The sequence below is a fragment of the Sprattus sprattus genome, assembly GCF_963457725.1.
Source record: "Sprattus sprattus genome assembly, chromosome: 15".
Taxonomy (NCBI): Eukaryota; Metazoa; Chordata; class Actinopteri; order Clupeiformes; family Clupeidae; genus Sprattus; species Sprattus sprattus.
The window spans coordinates 18,004,249-18,024,849 of NC_137913.1; the positions used below are offsets into that span (position 1 = coordinate 18,004,249).

The 20,601-nt window shown below is 41.1% G+C and overlaps 1 protein-coding gene across 1 annotated transcript in view; it reads right to left on the reverse strand.

Moving 5' to 3' along the window:
* Positions 1-19,872, reverse strand: part of galnt9 (polypeptide N-acetylgalactosaminyltransferase 9) — a gene marked incomplete at both ends in the record, with an annotated part of 52,030 nt that extends 32,158 nt beyond the window's left edge. Inside the window, 2 exons of the mRNA XM_080852102.1 lie at positions 6,380-6,560; positions 19,629-19,872. Coding sequence (XP_080708228.1) covers positions 6,380-6,560; positions 19,629-19,872 — 425 coding nt within the window. The remainder of the gene's footprint in view (positions 1-6,379; positions 6,561-19,628) is intronic.
* Between the last annotated feature and the right edge of the window lie 729 nt (positions 19,873-20,601).

The following is a 20,601-nucleotide window of genomic DNA, read 5'->3' on the forward strand; positions in this document are numbered from 1 at the left end:
CTGGCCCTCATCCAAGCTTTCTAGCCGTGTGAAGTCATGCAGCTGAGTTCAGGTGTAACATGCGAAAAGGTGAGACTCATCGAGTCACTGTTGCCAGGCCCCCATGGCTCTGCCAGGGAAACAGAAGTACACCAGATGGACCCCAGCAGGCAGGGACAGACGTCCCCGTGACCAACTCGAGCTTGTGGACATTGTGCAGTCAGCACTTAAGACCGATGACGTCGCCACGCAGCCTTTGGTGTGTGAGTTTGGCCTGTGTCAACCAGTGTTCACTTTAGGGCAATGACAGGCGAGGACAAAAATATGCTGTGCAGTGCAGGCTATGGAAATCAAAACCTAGGGTTTCCTTTGTTCACTGAACAGGGTGTGAAAATATGATTGAAAGCACAGTATCTCTTTGTGTGTGTAGTGAAAGGGGAAAACAGCAGTGACACCAATGAAAATATGAATCATTTCGACAAAATCTAAAAGGGTTCATGTACCACAGCTATCTGTTGTTTACTAAAGTGTGTAAGGCAACAGTGAAATCTTCAGTTTTCAAACAGGCCATAGATTTGCTTCAGTTGTAAACATATAGGGGGGAAATACTTCCAAAAATCTAGTAGCTATATATTGACACAAGTGAACAAGTACACTCATTCTAGAAATATTCAGGTCAATTTTACATCTGGTCGTTTATTCACATGCTCCTGCAATTCCTTTCAGGCGTTGTGTCAAAGGGTATCCGTGTCGACGGCCTTTTAGGGATGGCACAACAGGCAGCAGGGAGACAAGGCTCTGTTGTTGTGGATTTATTTGCCCTCCACCAAGTGCATCATCCAAATATAAACAAAAAGACTGATATAAATTAAAACTAAAAGATCTTTACAAACAACTGTTTATATACAGTCAATATTACAGTGCCCTGTATGTAGACAGTACACGGACATCAGCCTCATGCTTCGGAAGCTGATAGAGCACCAAACCACAGAAGCCTCCCAACAACTACTACGCCAACCCTTTTTAACAAGTAGCTGAACTATCCCTTATTGGCCCGTACTACCATAGGCTCGCAACAGAGGGGTAAAATCATGTGTGAAAAGAAATACACATTAAAATGGCACCAATAATAATTTAAACTAAGTCAGTCCTTCACAGTAATGATAACGGTAGTTAAAGGTCTCATTCACAAAAGTAAACCTCATAACTTCATTAATTGATTTCACGAGGGCGGAACCACGTTAAGATGCTTAAGAAACACGGTGCCACAGAAATCCTAAAAGTTACAGAAATGGTTGAATGTATATTGTGCGTTTTCAGCTTCAATTTCACGCAAGACTCTGTTTAAGCAAGAGGCTGGGTTGTGTGGTGTGAAAACTGTTTGTTCAAAGCCACATTGCTAATGGGATGTGCCCTCTCACTCCAGTGGAATTGTCTCGTTGGTCAAACTCAGTCAACAGATTTTAAAGTGATATAGCTGCTCCATTGCCCTAGTTACTGAATCCAATTTAGGCCATCGCTCACCCTTAAATGTGTACCGGTCTGCTGGTCTGGAGAGCCTTGTAAGGCGGTAACAGGATGAGCAATCGGTTCATCTGTTGGTAACGGAACTAAGCTCACTTCAGAGTTATAATAATTTGACCTGGAACAAGCAGTGACAGAAGCAGACCACCTGATTAAGACTTATTCTTATCACACTCTGCTCTCTTGGTGGTGTATGATGTCAGCTCCTCCCGTAGCCAGCTCCATGATTCATCATGAAATTTTCCATTAACCTTCCCGGCCGCACAAGCATGCGAAGCAGGAAATGGGATCAAAACTATCTGATAGCAAACCTTATCCAACAAACACAAACCGACTGCCTTGTCATTATTCTCAAAGCACTAAAGATTTTTTTTTTCATGATTAAAGATGGAGTGTAGCAGTGTTTGTGGAGTGCTGCAGTCCTAATTGTCACCTTGCACACTTTAGGAAACATCAAAGGCATAGACGATTCCACTTGATGGATTTGTTAGAGCCACAGCCTCTGATTTACACGTCTCTTCGGTGACCTGTTTTTCGCAGTGGGCACCGGAGTTTCAACAGCAAACTTTGTTCGAAAAGTAAATAAAACCAGCCGAGAAACAAAAGACGCTGCTGTTTACCAGTAGTACTCTTTCTGACAGGATGGCAGCTGTGTCCTTTGACAGTCAGCATTTTTACTTCAGGACAACTAAACAATTGGCATTTTGTATATTATATACAGTTGATGTATATAATATACAAAATGTTTATGCCAATTGTTTAGTTTATTGGAAAATGAAACAATATAAAACCAAATAATAAAGGCACATGATCATACCAATTAAAACTAAATCAAAATGCAAGCAAAATGTGCTTGCCCTCTCCACCTACAAAACACTAATAGACCCAACCCATACTCAAAAACAAACAGAAAGAAACATACACAAAGGAAAATTCACTTTTCTCACTTTAAATGCCACTGGTCAAGGAGCGAGTCATGGAAGTGTTAAGAAGGTCTCTTACTGCATTGGCTGCAGAACGCCAGTTTTTCAGAGGGGTCTCAATGGTGCCATTAATTCTAGCAGTAGACAGCTCCAGGAAAATGACATCCAGATAGGAGAGAAGCCAACGTTTTATGCTAAGAGAGCGAGGCAGTTTCCATTGTATGGCAACAATTTTCTTGGCAGCTGTTAGGCCAGCCACAACTATACGCTTTGTATGTTTGGGGATACTTGATAGATCATTTAATATCAAGGCTGGTATGGTTTCAGGCAGTTTCAGATAAAAAAAACTGATAATTTAAATGCCACTTTAGTTGAAAACTTAGCAATGGGTGGGAAATCACATATCATATGAAGGAAGGTGCCAGGGGCTTCACTGGAGTAAATATGGGATTGTTTCTCATTTTCATGAGATGAAGTTTCCACTGGGTTAAATAGGTTAAATGGGTTAAATAGGTTCTATCCAAACATGAAGCATCCTTTATGTTGGCCCAAATAGCAAAAAGCGGTCCGGATTTAGACAATCACATTTCCATTTTCTGTGTAGTGAAAGAGCAGCCTCCAGTAAGAACTGGCAGAGTGTGGACACAGTATCCCTGGTCCCTTCCTGCCTGGCAAACTATTTATAAAGTGGATGAGTGGGTAGGGGTTGATGCCATGTGCCTTGAGAATAAAAGAAAAAAGAGGAACCTGGCAGATAATATCCTGAGAGGAGTTAAAACCTGTATCATTGTAAATGTCACTTAAATAGTGGATGCCACTGTTGGCCCAATAAGTGGGAGAGGGAGGTCTCTCTCCTATTAACAGGCCTCTGTTGTTAAATATGGACAAGAACATACGCGACTTGCATGAAATATTGCATTGTGCCTCAACAAAATGCCAGGTCTGAATGAAATTTGACACTATGGGGACAAAGTGTAACTGACATTACTGTTTAAAATGTGCATACACTAAAGGAGATCTATAAATACCGTGAGCAGAGGACAACTGCATGACTCAGGTGTACTATATATCCTTCATTGCCTGCAATGTTATGTAAGCACATTGAATTTACATCAACAATGATGCAGTAGGCTATATTCAGATTGTTACATTGTTATTGTGATGCTGCTACAGTACTGCTAGGCAAGTAACACTTCCTCTGTCATCTATCTAGAAATAATCAATGACCTTTGGTGAATCGATGGCTCATCTACTTTGAGGCACCAGTGAGATGTACACCTGTCCTCAGTCAGAGAGATGTAGATGTAATTGTCTGTTACGAATGTGAATTGGAGCTGTGCATTGGGACTGTGCTCCTCTGAGACACGGGAATGCTCACAAAGGGACATTTTTCACGCTCACGCAGGTGGAAGCTGATGGCGCGAATGGAGGAAAATGTGTGGGACGGCAGATTGTCCTTTAGAAACTAAACATGATCTCAGTAGAACAGCACTCTTAAAATCCAGACACTGCTTGTGTAGGAGTAGAAATCTCTTGAAAGGACATGGTGATGGGGAAGCAGTGGGAGATAGGATAGACAGGTGTGGTCAATGAAGTGACAGGAAAAAAATAGCTCGGCTCAAATTTGAAAATTTTCTGAAAAGAATCACAACCTTTTACTGTGAATAGTGCTAAAATTTAGTTTTTCGAATTGAGTTGTATACTAAACTGACTCATTGTAATGCAATCTCTGAACTAAGTGAGGTTAAATATATACACTGAATGGAATGCGGCGTAGTAATTCTTGCATGCTGTTTTCAGATTATTTAACAAATAGCTCTGGATCGAGTAGGTAGGGCAGACGAATATAACCGAGAAAAAATAACTGCTACAGATTCAGGTCATGCAGCCGAAGTCACTGAACAACCATGTGCTTGTTCACATATCCTATGGTTTAATGATTTGTGCTTTACTGTTTGCCATTCCATGTCAGAAGATATGTCAGGCTGGGTTTTCCTCAAAATGCAAACTGGCAGGGTTCCTCAGCGAAGAAGGATCACGCTTGTTCATTGTTTATTGGCCTGACCACACAGTAGGTCTAACGAGACATCAGGCAGGAAGTATGGAAGAACAGCTCATGCTCAGCCTCTCACGCTTGGCTTACATGTACTCAGTGAGAAATCAGAATGGTATCCACAACTGAATTAGGCCAAGCAATACAGACTATTTCCCCCCTTTAATGACTATTGGAAACCAGGAAAATTGCCCAAAAACAGATACAGCATAATTAGAAGTAAGTATGATTAAATATGAGTTTAACAGACATCAACTGAGAGAAAACACTACAAAGTGGATATTTAAAATGATATCACAGATTTCCCAACACCACTAAATACACAAGCATAAGGTGCCCACTAATTAGCGTGAGGGTGTATTTGTGACAGTTGGTTCTTTCCAAGCTTTCCCTCTCAGAAGAACAGGGTAGCTATCCAATTTAAGATGCTGCCACAGGTGCGCGTGAATCAAAAGGGATGCGGCCATGGGCCTGGTGCTACATGATGCCTCATTAGTCTCTCTCTTGGTGTTTGAAATGGAACAACATGCAGTCACATTCAACTGAGGAGGTGACCAACAAGAACACCATGAATGACTAATGACCGTATGGCGTGTACAAAATGAGGCCCATACTGAGACAAAGAATGTAATTCTAAAGACTTAATATGTTGTTGACGTTGTTTTTCTATCCACGAATCTATAAATATAATAAGGAAAATGTCTTCTGTTAAAAGGCCATTTTCAACATATAATTATCATGATAATTCTCCCCAGAGCAATGTTTGCGTCTTTATTGATATCCAGTAAATAAACCCTAAAACATTCTATAACCAATTATAGCACTAAGCCTGGGCATACTCATACACATTCTGTACACGCCACTGATTGAATTGCAATTGTCGCCAGATGTCTAAGCCACTGTTGTTTGTTTTGTGACATGAAAAGAGAAAGAGAAAACGGACATCAGAGGAAAATAATTTAGTGGCACATAGTTGTTGATGAGAGCATGAATAATTGTATTCAGCTGAATTCGGCGACATGACTATCAGGACATACACGCTCACAATATGAATCTCTACACCACCTACAAAAAATAAAATAAAAAATCTCACTTATTATTTGATGTATACAATAGGTACCAAACAGAGGTCCATGATAGGGATCATGACCCAGACAGTAATCTACTCTGGTGCTGATCAGGTCCTCATCTGGCCTGGCTCAAGGCCAACACTGTTACAGAGGCAGATGTCTGTATACCTGCGCCATTGAGGGTGTGAATTAGTTGGGTGAGCAGCCATGCAAACGATTTTCATCTTTCAGTGGCTTGCCTCGTAGATACAGTTGATACCCTGCGTCCCCCCACTGCCTCAAGTGATTTTTCTTTAGCGCTTGGAATTAATTAGTGCTCTTTGTCCGAACTCTTCTGGCTCCTTCCTCCAAGTCAGCAGATTCAACAGCAGCACAAAAGCCAGTCAGGACCCGAGAAATTGTTTCAAATCACAAAAGCGACGGAAATATTGCTGTCTGATTTTTATTCCCCTCTCCCTCCATTCCTATTTTGTCACTGAGGTTTTTTGTTCGTCCTCGCAGCGTGATATAAATGCCACTGGCTGCCCTCATTATCCCCTCTCACTCATTGTATCTGAGCTATAGTCCCCAGTCTAAATTTAAAATCCATTAAAAAGGGACATTAATATTCTGGCAAAGTCACTAACTTCTTTCTCAAAAAATACTTTCACTGGACCTTCCCTGCATTATTTAAGCCTCTGACAGTCATGGGACATAGAGAGGTTTGTATTTCTGAAGGGATTTTTTCCAGGCCCTTCCGGTAGTTATCTGGCATGGCCACTGTGCCACTTTGCTGAAAGAGCATCCTGCAAAACGTTGGCGGTTCAAGTGCTAGACTCTAAACAGCTTACTTTTTGGGCCTGTAGTCTGGGATGGTTCTGTCTAGGGAGATGTGGTCGCTGAGCTGGGCGTTGTAGCCGTACTCCTCGTACTTTCCCTCCATCTCTCGACTGTCCGCCCCCAGCGTGGCTGCTGCCCCTCCCTGTCCAAGTCCCCCTGGTCCCTCCACCAGCCCCATGGGTTTGGCCAAACCTGCAGCAGACGGACACAAAGGGGAAAATGTCATCTCCAGAGAGCCAGAGCAGAAACACACACTCACATTAAAAATAAGCTTCAAACCACAGCTGCTTGAATGATTGGGAGGAGGAAGCACTTTAGTGCTCTTTTATCATATTGTGTATTCAATATATGTTGAGCAAACATGTCCGGTATCTGGGATTTATTATGATTCCTTTGACGTCCAAGCCCCAATTTACATATAAAAAGGATTTTTGGAGCCTTGAACACGCATGGGTTTTCCAAATTAGCATGGGTGAAAATAAATGCTGTGTAAGTAATGAATGCAGGACTACACCAGCAGCAGTACAATTATTTTCAGCAGAACATTGCCACTCATGCGCTAATTGGAGTTATATTGAATTAAAAATAACGAAACTAAAATACTAGGGAGTACCAACCTGCTTGCCAAAGTGCCAAAGTGTATAGGCTTGTCAGTAAAAACCAGCACAGCACAATGTTAGATCGTAGCACTCTGTGGCATGTTGTTGGACTGATGTGTTAATAACTGTGTACTTCCTTGTTGTGTTTATGATGTGGTGTCTCCCATGCTCAAATGTTGATGTTGTCTGCTGAAAACAGTTTTAATGTCCTGAATTGGCGTGATTGGTGTTTTCCCCTTTCTCTTAATGTCTCTATGTGTATTATTGTATATTTTTAGTTAGCGATTAATGTGGTCCATCAATGCCCTATGGCAATTTCTCTGGTGATTTAGCGTTTTTGTCAGCCCTTAGCCTGTAAAATTTGTCAGCGTATATAAGCCTGCTCCATTTGACATTTGAATCAAATCACTGTCTGAATACTCTTGCCTGCATTTGTATTAATATATAGTAAGAAAGCTGAAGATATACCTGACACTGTAGGATCCCTAAATCATTTCATTATATATATACCAGAAATATTGATTTTATATCTCTACATTCTGGTTGAACCAGCTGAGGTAGCAGTAAATGCGTTTTTAGAGCCATTTGAGATAGGATCTCGGTTGACACCACACATCTCATTATTTTCAATTTCCTTGTCACTTCTTCCACTGACCCACTCCCACTCCATTTTGTTTCCTCAAACCTTTCTCAAAGTGATATTTTCCAAGCCTCTTTTGATCGCTTCAAGTCTCTGTCACCACATCCACAGGCAGAAGTTATGCTAATAGATTATAAGAATGCAACGCTCACCCTCCAACCCAAACATGCTTACTGCAGATAAACTTGATATTTTCTGACAAAAAGAGCTGGAACTAAAAGCAGGGTAACTTTCACACAACTCTCTCACTTTATTACACAACAGAGGAGAACAAAGAGTAGCGTATGCCTTCTCATGTGTTTCTGCAGCAAAAAAGTGCTGCTAGTGCTTCCAGGGCACACTCCCATCACTGCCAGCTTCACAGCATCCCTGCTGAGACTTGGGGCTGAAACAGAGCAACAGCGAGCAGCTTTTACTCTTAAAAAGAACATGGCCAACTCCATTTCCATGGCTTCCGGCCCAGGGAAGCTGAACTATGGAACTACTTCTCACCCAGATGTCCCCTGACTCTGCGGTCTAGCTGAGTGCGGTGCCCAGCTGAAATCTAACAAAGTTTTATAAGCCGATAAAACTGATACAATAAATAAATACCCCTAAACTATAGTGTAAATGTCGATATATGAGAGTATTAAATTATTTGATGCTTTAAGCAGTCAGAAGGATCTCACAAAACAATCAATCTGGTGCCTAGCCTCATTTGTCTTCTTGTTCGGTTTCCTATCCAGATGGGCCAAGAGCAAAATTAAACAACGCACACGAACACAGAGCACTGAGCTCAGGATCAACACCGGCCCTGGCTCGAGAAAAGCCGCAGATCTTAAGCCTATTCTCTTTTTTTCTTTCTTTTTTTTAGATGTGTTGCACAAGCTTGAGGGCTGCAGACCGTCAACTCCCTAGATGAAGGATTACACAGGGCATCTCTCCAGCTTCACAGACACACGAAATGTTAAATCCTGTTTCTATACCAAAAGCAATCTGAAAAAGAAAAACACTGGCCACTGAAACATTTCAGATCGTCTCTTCCTTTCGCCTGATGCCTGGTTGTGTGCACGCTCGCCACTACTCTCCTTTATTGTGAGCACCCCTCTTTTCCTCTTCCCTGACACTTCTGGTTGGTTTAACGGGGGGAAAAAAATCCATTACTGGAAGAGCAGAGGCATACGCGCTAAACCCAGAGAGATTTCTGTCAGATGCTGAGCAGAGTAGCATATTAACATAGCCCAGGCTCTTCCCCTCTATACTACAGGGCTTTATGGGCTCTGACCTCACCCCTCACATCTCCAGCACAGTTTCCTGCAGAAGCCAACAGCAGGCCAAACTCGGCCCTGGGACTTATAGTATAGAATAGAATATAGAATAGTGCCAGCGGAGCAGTTTGCGGTGTTGGAAGGACTGCTCCTCTTGCTGTGTTTTAAAGGGGTTGCTTGCTAATAAACATCCCTGCTGGGGAGAAATCTGCTTTGATAACTCCTCTGAGGATTGTTTCTGACTCTGACGGTGTGCACTTTTTGTGCTGATTCACCTTCTTGTGAACATTTGTGATCATTCGCAGTGACGACCGGGAAAAGTGAGTATGAGAGCTTAAAAGAAAAGCAGGAGAGGGTACTCAGCACTGATATCTGCACTGGAACAGAATAAGATGTGTAAGCATGTTTTAAGATCATAACGCCCGGAAGCTGATTATAGCTTCAATAGACTGGACTTGTGCCTTAGCCTTTTTGCTAGCAATTGGTGTATCAATCTGTTAACTTTTGACCATATGATGTGGAGGGGCTTTAGTGCCTACATCATGTCTTCCAATGGAGGTTTTCTTGGAACAGACCATGGTGTGTATGGGACCTGGATACATCAGGTCATAGATGATAACTCTATTTTCCTGCTGATAGCTCATATTAAATTTGTCCTAAAGCTCCTGTCAATTCTACGAACCGGTATAGTGACAATAAAAAGAAATACGATGTCAGCTTCTGGAAATCAGGCATGGGGGTAAATGCCACAGTGACACAGCTTTACATAAATTAATTACAGCATTAAATACCATTGTGACCAGTGACCACATTATTATTTGACTGAATACATGTATATTCATGTGAGCATCGGTTAGACGTGCAATTGAATCATGCAGGTCTGGATGTTACTGCTACATATACACACTGTCAGTTGAGATTGATCAGGTGCTGTAAACAAGGATATATGCCAACACATGTAATCACACTGCACAGAGGCTCATGTTATAAACAGTGTTGCATACTAGGTTGAATTACAGTAATGTGAAGGACAATTTACTGGTAGATGTCAGAGTTACATTAGTGGAACCAAGAAATGACAAATGCCAGATCAGCACCATGGACAATATTCAGTGGAACTTTAGGCCAAACAATTGACTGTAGATGCAGCGTGGTGTTAGTTATTGTATGTATAGGTGCCACTATATTCTGGCCCCAATCCTCCACACAACCAGTAACTATATAGTACTATTATAATTGTCTGTATTTGGCCTCATTATTGTTTGCTGACAAACATTATTGTTTGCTGACACCAGCAATGGACAGGACTGTGTCAATGCAAAATTGACAATTTCAGTGGCGTCTTATATCAGCACCATGGACAGCAGCTACGAGCGTTGCTGTAAGAACACAGACCCAGACTGTTGCTGTAAGATACGATGGGCCTCAGACCCTTGGACACATGGCACACTGGGATGGCTGTCGGCAGTGCCATCACTGCATAGCTGAACTGGATAATCACCAGATGATCACCCACGTCACCAGCAAGTGTTAACACATAGACTGATCCTGGCAGTGTGGGTACTGTGACACTGGGGCAATGAGGTGACAACAGTAGACATGGACAGTGGTCACATACCGTGCAACAATTAGACTATGACAAACCACAGACCCTGCAGTGTATAGCACTACTATGCTCATATACCATGACGTCTCAGAGCTCATACCCTAACTGTTTCACCAGTGGTCCAGACATGGTAGACTGCAAGTGTCATCGCACAGGCTCTTGCGATCGTCACATCTGTGTGATAATGTGAGGAAACAATCTCCAATTTGAACTCTTCTAAGAACAGCAGTGGTTTCTACTCACAGGACAGAAATTGTGTCTCAATGGTGATATTTGGACAGGCTCAATGGTGATATTTGGACAGGCTCATTGGTGATATTTGTTTTTTGATGAATTAATAAACGCTGTTACGAGGAAAAAAATCAGGCATGTGTTAAGAATACTGGGAAACCTCATTATAACATTGTACTCTAATACCTTCACAACTGTTCATGTGTCTAGAGGCCATAAATCTTTTATGGGGATCATAACTGTCGAAATACTAAGCTCACCACTGATGCTATAGCTACATTGTCAAGGGGTGAATTACAGAACACAGGCAATGAGCCATATTCATCCCAGTCCACTTAAAATGCTCTGCAGTCGCCAACCATGAGAGACACTGTAGGAAGTGTGGAAACTCCTTTTAATTGTAAAATGTCGTGCAGAGACATGTTGCACAAAGCTCTGTAAATTGCATGTGAGCTCCTGCAGGTCCCACAGCATGGGAGCCAACCATCCAGAAATGAATAGAATTCTGTGGGCTGCAGATATTATTAGCCACATGACCATTCAAACATATACTGCATGTTTGGAGGTTGACTTTGACAAGCGATTTACCGCTAACTGTTTTAAGTATATATGTGGTTCGTTGCCTATGGAGGACCCCAGATGTCAGGATATCATCTTTAATTTCTTGTGATGAGCTCAACACCTGGATCCCCCGAGGTGAAGAGAGGAAACGGGCCCACTGTCGTGGCACCCTGTGTGTCAGCGTGTGGGCACTATTTGCCACTTCTTGTTTTGTGCCATTCTCTTTCACAGCAGGGCATCACTGCTGGCATCTAGCCTTTGAAAGACCTCCACTGCGCTGAGGTCACCATGAGATGTTTATGTGCATGTATGCTACACATCCTCATAGCATCTTTTCATTCTGGCAGAAGCAAGGAGACATGCACACTGGGCTCCACCCACCCCCTCCACATCACAGGGTCAGAAGGTGACAGATGTTTGGTATGCCTGTTCTTGGCAAGATAGACCAGGCATAAATCCAGTCCATCAGTGAAGTGCTCTGAAGATAAATAAAAAAAAACTATGAAAAATACTAATACACCTTGATTACAGCCGCAGTCTTTGTGTGTCTCAAATGTATACTACAGCAATCTTTTATCTATATGAAACAAAGCTAATTTCAGTAACCCTCTTAATGACTTTTAACAACATTTTAAAATATTACAGAATCAAACCAGTAGACCGTCCCAGTGTATGGGTTGACAATTACAGACTGAAAATGATTGTATACTGTAAATGTTTGTATCCTTATTTGTTAATCTACCATTTTCAAAAAACAGCTCACCAAACTGAGGTCAGTTGCACATAATCCTTCAAAAGCCATGACTCATTGAGACAATAAATCAGACTTTTATTTGATGTGTGAACACACATTTTCTGCAAATTTTATTCCACCTCAACCAGATTGTACTCAGCACAGCAAGATTTACAGTGTGATTTAATCCTGCACTTTTCACCTGATACTTGATGGTGGTGATTAACTGTGGAGCCTTTGTTCCCTTTGTAAGGTCCTACAGATGCACTAATAAAAGCCATGCCTTTTAGCCAAAGAAAGCCAGTAAAATGAGACTTCTCTTATTATCGATGCTCAGCCAGATTCAGTGGCAGCCAATATGGTTGCTAAAAGCACTAATCATTCCAGTATTATGGTGAGCACAAGCATGCAATGCAGACATCATTATGTTTGATCCCATTCATCATCCACTCCATCAACAAATAGAATTGAATTGGGCCTAGAGCGAACACTTTCAGAGGGGTGCATTTGTAGAGACTAAAGCCTCAGTGACTCCATCAAACTAGAAATAAAATGTGCAGAGCATTGACAAGGTGATGCATTCCTGCTTCCAATGTCACTGTATCTTAGCACCACTTCACGTCAACTTTGGGCTGGGCCACTGGGCCGAGCCAGCAGGCAGTGGAACATCCCCCGCGCAGTAATGGAACGAGCCATACCAGGCAGACCCCTCATTATTTTAATAGGCTCCTCTGATACTTGTCCTTGAAAGAGGCCGCATAAACACACGGAATGGCCAGTGAGATTGTTTGTGCTGACAGCACCGTGTTTCCACACAAGCAGAATACAAACCGAATTAAACATTAGGGGATAATTGTGATGACCGCAGAGCAAGCAAGAAAGAGTGCTGTGTATGGTGGGCAATGTGGTCACAGTGTGCCTTTGCTGGTGTTGATCTCCTGAGGCATTACATGCCTTGACTTATATCTTGCTCAGCTCAAGGACGGTGTCAGCAAAACTCAAATTATGGATTTTAAATGAACTCGATTCCGAGGGCAAAAGGGTAAAGAGACTCACATTCTTGCTGAATGAATCATCCTAAAAACGCTAACGTGAGACGGTTGCCGTTTAATTAAACTTAGATTCTGGCTCCAGCTGCCCCACAAACAAAAGCCATAAGGAGAAAAAATGGCTACTTAGGTCCTTGACTCAAGATAGCAAACTGTAAGAGGCAACTCACACTAAAGAACCTTGAACGCTATGTCAGCTTAAAGTGAACAAATCCCTCGAACCTGTGAATAGTTCATAGCCCACCCTTACCCAAAGAATAGTGACATAAAGCTCAGTGAGTAGACAGAGCAGAAATGTATCAGTACCAGATGAAACACACCTGGGAAATAAAAAGCCTATTGCCTCTGTATAACTTCTGGCCTTCCATGCTAAATCTTGGGTCTGGACATCTGTGTGCCAGTTAAGGAATAATTCTGGGAAAGAATAATTGAAGGAAAGATGTCTATGTGGCCATATTTACTGAGTGAGGGTCTTATTTGTGTGTTTGATGTGGAAGTCACAACATATGGCTACATGGTATTCCTTTGTGCAGTCTGTTACAACATCTTCTTTATGAATACTGGTAATATAATTATTTCAGCAATGTTCCCTTGAATCAGTCACTAAAACAAGCACCTTACACCCCAATGTAATCCACTTTCCTGTGTTGCCACTTTCGGTATAAGAACTGGTTGAGCATAAAATTAGAGCAAGTCGTTTATCAGTGGAAATGTTGACAATGAGGAGGTGGATAATACTACCTAGCGTTATTACTTCCAAGCAGCCATCATGCTTAACACAGAAAAAAAAGGATAACATCCCAGAGAATACAGCTGGGTTTTACTCAGGGTTGTTGTTCTTTAGATGGACAAAAGAGCAGCCTGTTATAATGGGCAGGAAGCGGCTGAGATTTAATGGTGGCAATTGAAGACTGATGGAGTCATCCTCACAGCATGATGCCTGCCAAGTAACTCCGAAAGAAGATTAACACTTTTTTTTCAATACATGCTCGTGTACCACAAAATGATCCGTGCTACTTTCCTAGCGTTAGGTTCTTTTGCTCTTAGCAGAGCTGTCACCTCTTGTCTAGATGAATACCTCTTGTATCAACCTACTCAACTCCGAGCAGAACATATTGCGTGGTGGCTATGCAAACAATCCCTGCACCGGCACACAATGTCAAATGATACATGATTTCCAGTTCCAGGTTAAAAATGATTTGGGGAACCTTCTAAAATTGCTGTGTCTGATCTGGTCTAAACAAACTATGAACTTATTTGACGGTCACTCAACACATTTAAACTCTAATTACAGAAAGTGGGCCTTAATTTCATTGATGGGCAACGGGCAGAGCAACAAGTTAAGTCCGGTGCACATGAACTAAAGCTATCGTGTGGCATTTGGGAGCATTGTGCTGACCCACCCTTGTTTGGACTTTGGATCTTACTCATGGAATTAAATCGGCAAAATGAAATGCCAAGTTATTTAATTAGCTTTCATTCGTGCGTGGCTGACTTTGCTTATTGCTCATTGCTTAGCCTGTTGCCAGCTGTCCGTCAGTGAAATTAGGGCCCACTGAGGTTAATTTAAGCGGGCAGAGGGTGACCCTGACAGACAGGCTTAGACTTAGTGTGACCACATGTCTGAGCACAAATCAATCATAGTCAGAAATGGATTGCCATGCATCAACTATGACACATACAGTATATGGGCCATTCTACCGAATTCGTGTAATATGCAGTCCCTCAACAATAAAAACTATTTACAAAACAATTAGGTATTTAGGCATAGATATTAAATTAGAAAATGTTATGGTCTATATAAACCCAATGCATTACATGAGATAGTGATAAGCTAAATATATACAAAATCATCATTTATAGGGTACTTTCTATTGGGAAGTAGCTGTCCCCAACCCTGACATCTAAATTTCAATGCCTTTAAATAACACTTTTCAATTTTTTTTAATTTTTTTCAATGATTTAGTTTCAAAGATCTTTATGATTAGGTTGAAACAGAACTTGGAATATTAAGATTTATTGTGGGTTTAATTTTTAAATCAATTTACTATACTCAAAAAATCATGTCCCTAGTTTTCATGTCACTACCGAAACACAAGAGTTTTAGTCCATTGGCTGAGCCTGTGTTTTAGCCACGACTCTGCATTTTTGACCATATAGTGACACTGCATCTCTGTCCCTAATGGGTGAATGGTAAGTAGCTAAATCCCATAGTTTTTATATAAATGTGTTCCAAAGTCTGAAAATCGACCTGTAACCTTAAGAATTGTCACTACCGAAACGCATGTTTTCTTCAATTAAGTAAACCTTTTGGGGTTTCATGGAAAATCTTATGTTTGTATGTGTGTTCACCTCTTCAAAGATGTGTTTGTAAGCCGTGTGCTTGCTAGAATTCTTTATTTATGCTTAAAGTTAGCTAGAATTGTCACTACCGAAACAGTCACTACCGAAACATATGGTAGTCAACAGATGATTTTGGTAGTGACCAAATGAAATGGTAAGTAGTTCAATCCCATAATTTTTAAATAAATGTGTTGTGTGGACTAAAGGGCGGCCCAGAGCACCTTTTGGATGATTTTGGGAGAGAAATGAACATCCATCCAACAGTGCAGTCACTACCGAAACAGTGCAGTCACTACCGAAACAGATAAATTGAACTTGAAAATTTGGTAAAAATTTCATTTCTATGGATTTCATTGTGAAAACCTTCAAGAAATATTTGTAAAAATACTCTTCAGAGAAGGGAAGGAAACACAATCTGAACAGGTCAATAATAATACTTTTTTACTATAGTAAATGTGATGTTTCGGTAGTGACAATTTTTGGAAGAGGAAAAACATTCCAACACATTCTGAAAATACAATATAAAACTTGACTGTTCTTTTACTAGATATGTGTACTTTAGATATGGTACAATATACATACGGACAAAGTTTTGGGAATAAACCATATAAAAATTCAAAATATATCTGACATGACTTTGCATCAATTCGGTAGAATGGCCCATATAGTGAAGCGGACAGGATATGGGACATGGGAATGAGATTATGCATATATCTGTTACCTGTGTCCTTGGACAAGTAAATGACCACAGCACTGCCAGTCGTAGTAGTTCATGTGTGGAGTCGGCCTACTATATTCTACTGAAAATTGAACAATTTTGCATGTGAATTACTCTTGACCCAGAGCGCAACCTTGAGGTGTTGTTATTGTCTGTTTCTTCTCTTTTACACTGTATACAAAAATATGTTGCCGTGTAACCAGTTTACACAGCAACCAATGAAAAGCATTTCAATTACCCCAAGGAAATGCATTATGTACCAGCTTTGCAATTGTCTGTTATTTAGGACTTTTATAGCTTTTAGCTAAAATACACTCCATTTCTGTGAATGATTCAAAGGCAAAATAAATATATGCATGTCTACACTGATGGGGCTTTATTATAAATATTCATGCTACGATGCGGTTGGGTGATCTATTTTTCAAATGGAGAACAGAAACAAATCCTTGTGGATGTTTTAAACGCTAAAATGTGGCATGTCCATAAATCATGAATTGCAGGGAAATAACTTTATAAAAGCCTTGATTTACTTGGCCAGTTCCTTCTGTGCAACACATCATGGTTGGGAGTTGGCTAGCACTAACCGTGATGAATCAGAGCACAACTGTCATAATTTCCCCCAAAACATGTTGACTGTTCTTTGGTATTTTGTCAAGAAACTGGCTTCCGATTACACATATCGTAGTATATAAAGGAGAAGGTGCTGTGAAACCTTTTCTTTCATTTTTACATGGTGTTCCATCCCAGTCCACAGTGCATTGCCTGGACTAGCTAGTGGGACTGACAGTGTGCTAGTGTGTTTACCTGTCCTTCACAGGACCATATCAAAAGTAGTTGCCGATGAAAACATACCTCAAAAAGTGCCAAATGGCTTCACAATGTTGTTTAATAGCCTTAAATTCAATAGTACAGTGTAGTGAGAAGTGCATAAGTGAAAAAACTGTTTATGTTTGTGAATGCATGTGCTGTTTATAGTTCATGACAAACACAAATCATTTCCTTATAGAATACTATCCTCAACCAGTTTGAAGCTTACATTGTATGTGTGACACATACTCACTCGTCAGACCTGATGACGTGTGAAAGCAGTATGGCCGAAGTAGCAGTATTACAGATTTGCTGAATAAACAGCGCGGAAGACTGTCAAAGTATGTTATGCATCACATTAATTCATTCTACCAATCTGTCATGTTACTATTGTTCTTACCCAAGCCTAACTGACAGACTGTGGAACTAGGCCTATGGCACACAATTGTGCTCAGTATTACACAAGAAAAGTTCAGAGCCTTATATTACGTAACGTTCAAGCCCAAACCCCATTTTTGTACGCAGTTGATGTCGGAGACCCTCAGTCCAAAACTCTACACTTTGCCTCGCAATGATTCGGAACAACATAATCTAACTAGGTTTGGCTAATTGAGGCGACTTTTGGAAGCAGAGTAAAAATAGAGACTCTACTGCAGAACTGTAAACATCCTAGAGCACAGTTCTGCTGATGCAGGAAGGAAAAAGAGATGATGCACATCTTCTGTGTGAACTTTTCTGATCCTTCTCTTATTTTTCAGAGTTTTGAAAAGTGTGTGTACGTCCACAGCATTCCTGGTGTTTCAGCTACTGCCTCTCAGCAACACAGTGACTTTTTACTGCCTCTATAGCAAGGCTTTTGTAAATGACCATGCACTTGGTAAGTCTAATACTAACTGGATTTACATTGCCTCCGCTGCTGCTGTACGGAACTGCTATGAAAACAAAACTGTTTTGCATTCATGCAACCAGCTAAATGTACCAATATATTTACATAATTCTTTATTTATTTAAGATCACACTACTCATTCTGCATACATCATGAAGGTAAAACGTAACATGATGATCGGCTTTCAAAGTTTCATCCCACTGGAAAAACAGAAAATATAAGTAATCAGCATCATCTTTTAGACACAGGATACATCTAGAAACCCTGCTTTTATGTTGCTGTTAGTTTGTGTGGCCAAACATAGAAGTCAAACTTAGAACCCTCCAGCAAAGGGCTGATTATAAAATTATTCTTTTTCTTTGGCTATTAGCTTCCGTGGCTTATAGCTGTGGAGAGCCCCTTAAACTATGCAAACCAATAGTTCTAGAATCAACTGGAAAGGCTAGATTTAGGTGTGTAATGAACACTGAAAGATTTGTAAGGAATATTTAAAGGAAAATGTTCTGCTTTTAAGGGAACAAAGGGACTTGATAAGTTGTACACTGTAGAAGACTCTTTAAAGGAATGGAATACAAAGGTCAAATGGTGTCAGCATGTCATATGGTTAAAGTATCTCAATATGCCAGCCGTGTGCACAGACTTCATCTCGTCATTTACAGTTAGACACAATAGCAAATGTTTGGTATCACCTTCAGTTAATATTGCTGAATTTCAAACACCACAGGTATATCATACAACTGCTATTATAGAAAATAGTAGTTTAAAAGTGAAAATCTTCAAATTACTTTGGGGGAGGGACATTTAAGTAATTGTTACTATCTATAGTTTCTATGAAATAGACAAATCCAGCTGTTGTACAATTCCATTAACACAATGTGCACCATTCAACAATAAATAAATATGTGTACAAATAGGTGTTTATGTGGAGTGATCAAAGAGGTGGCTGGTGACAGCTAAATTAATTCTCAGAACTTTAGTCCTTCAGGGGAAAATGGGCAGAGGCGCTCCTAAAGCTCGAAAGCTCTCAGGGTGAGTGCATGCATTAGAGCCTTTTTTTGTGTGTGGTAGTGCCTCCTGGCTTTCCTCCAAATGAAAGGGATAATTCAAACTGACAGAGTGACCTCCTTCATATACAAATGATGCCGGTCCTGTGGAATAATAATAAGATCAAATGAAAACACTGAGAGAGCGGGATACTCTGCACTCGCGAGCCCTCCAGCAGCCTGCCCTTGACCACTTGGAGATGAGAGAGAGTGAGCAGGAGCGGAGTGAAGTCAGAACCCTGAATAATTTGACTTAGGCTCCTGTAGCATCGGTAACATTAGCATAAAAATCACATTACGTTGATGTAACCTTAACTGCCCCAAAAGGCCGACATCTGGTCCTTGGCAGGCAGTGTTGCACTGACACTTACCATTTTGATGGTGTTGGTTTTGATGGAGAAAATACATATTTGATCTGGCCTATATCATGCCGCTACATCTATGTTATGGCTAAGCGATTCTACAGTAGCTACATGCATTGTACTTACATAGACTACATTATGTCTGAAGGAGTGGCAGTTATCTGTCAATCATCCCACAGTTGAACTGTAATCTGCAATAGCCACTTATAATATAATTGCTGTCCCTCAGGACAAGTCTAGTCAATGACATAATGTTACTTAACCTTTAAAGGGTAGTGCACCAACACATTGAGACTCCATGAACGTGCTTGTCTGGTAAAGTTATGCAAGATTGGTCAGACCTCAAAACACAGGATTTCATTTTCATGTCATACATAGCTGCCTGTATACAGAACGCTTTTGTTATTAAATATTTAGGAAAGGAACGATTCCTACCATTCAATTGATTGTACACCACGTCTTCAAGTCTCTCGAGTCTTTGAAGGATTGACTGCCTGTCCACCAAGTTCGTAACAACTTTGCCATTCCTGGTCCTTAACCTTTGATCCGAGATTCGCCCGACTTGGACGAGCTCTTCGGAGCGGTCTTGGATCCTGCAGTACACCGAGAACAATATGATACCTACAAACACCAGAATGTTAACCGTCAGCAAAGTTTTGATTTTGCGTGCCACAGCCATATGAGCCCTCGATAGCAGCCAGGCTGACGCAGTCAAACTAAACAATGATCCATTCAGAGAAACCGCTGTCCCGTGAGAATAAGAAGCAAAAGGCTGATATCACTTCGGATCCCGAAACAACGTGAGCTATCCTTTCAGCACCACACTTTTGGGATGATCGGAGGCTGAGGTTGTGTTGACATAAAGGCGCCGAATTTACCCCAAAACTGCGAAGCTCTCCTGTGTTGACCAATGTTGTGGTATTGATGATAGTACAGTACGAACATCGGACTTTATACTAGATGGTTTTGAGAAACCTCATTATCGCACTGTCTCCTTTCTGTTCGGAGAAAGCTACAGTCGGTCAACATACACAAATGAATGCCCCGCGATGTTGCCACCTCAGCCCGAAATCCTCGCAGATCCTCAAAATTTAGGACAGTGATGGTCTCTCCGTATTTCACACACATCAGCTCGATTGCAAAGGCTCGTTGTCAGTCCACTCTCAGATGATACAGTCTACTTGCAGAACATCTCTTGTGCAGCTGTGACATTCCTCCCTCAAAGGCGTTTGGTCGTACACTGAACAGGATTCACATATGCATCGAAATGTGGCTCATTCGTGTCGATAGCCCAGAATGAACCTGGACATTGTCGAACATCATGCCGTATGGCCGGTCTCGGACATTACACAAAAGTGGAGCGGAAAACAAACAAACGAACGCTCAGTCAGATGGTACCCATGTCCGC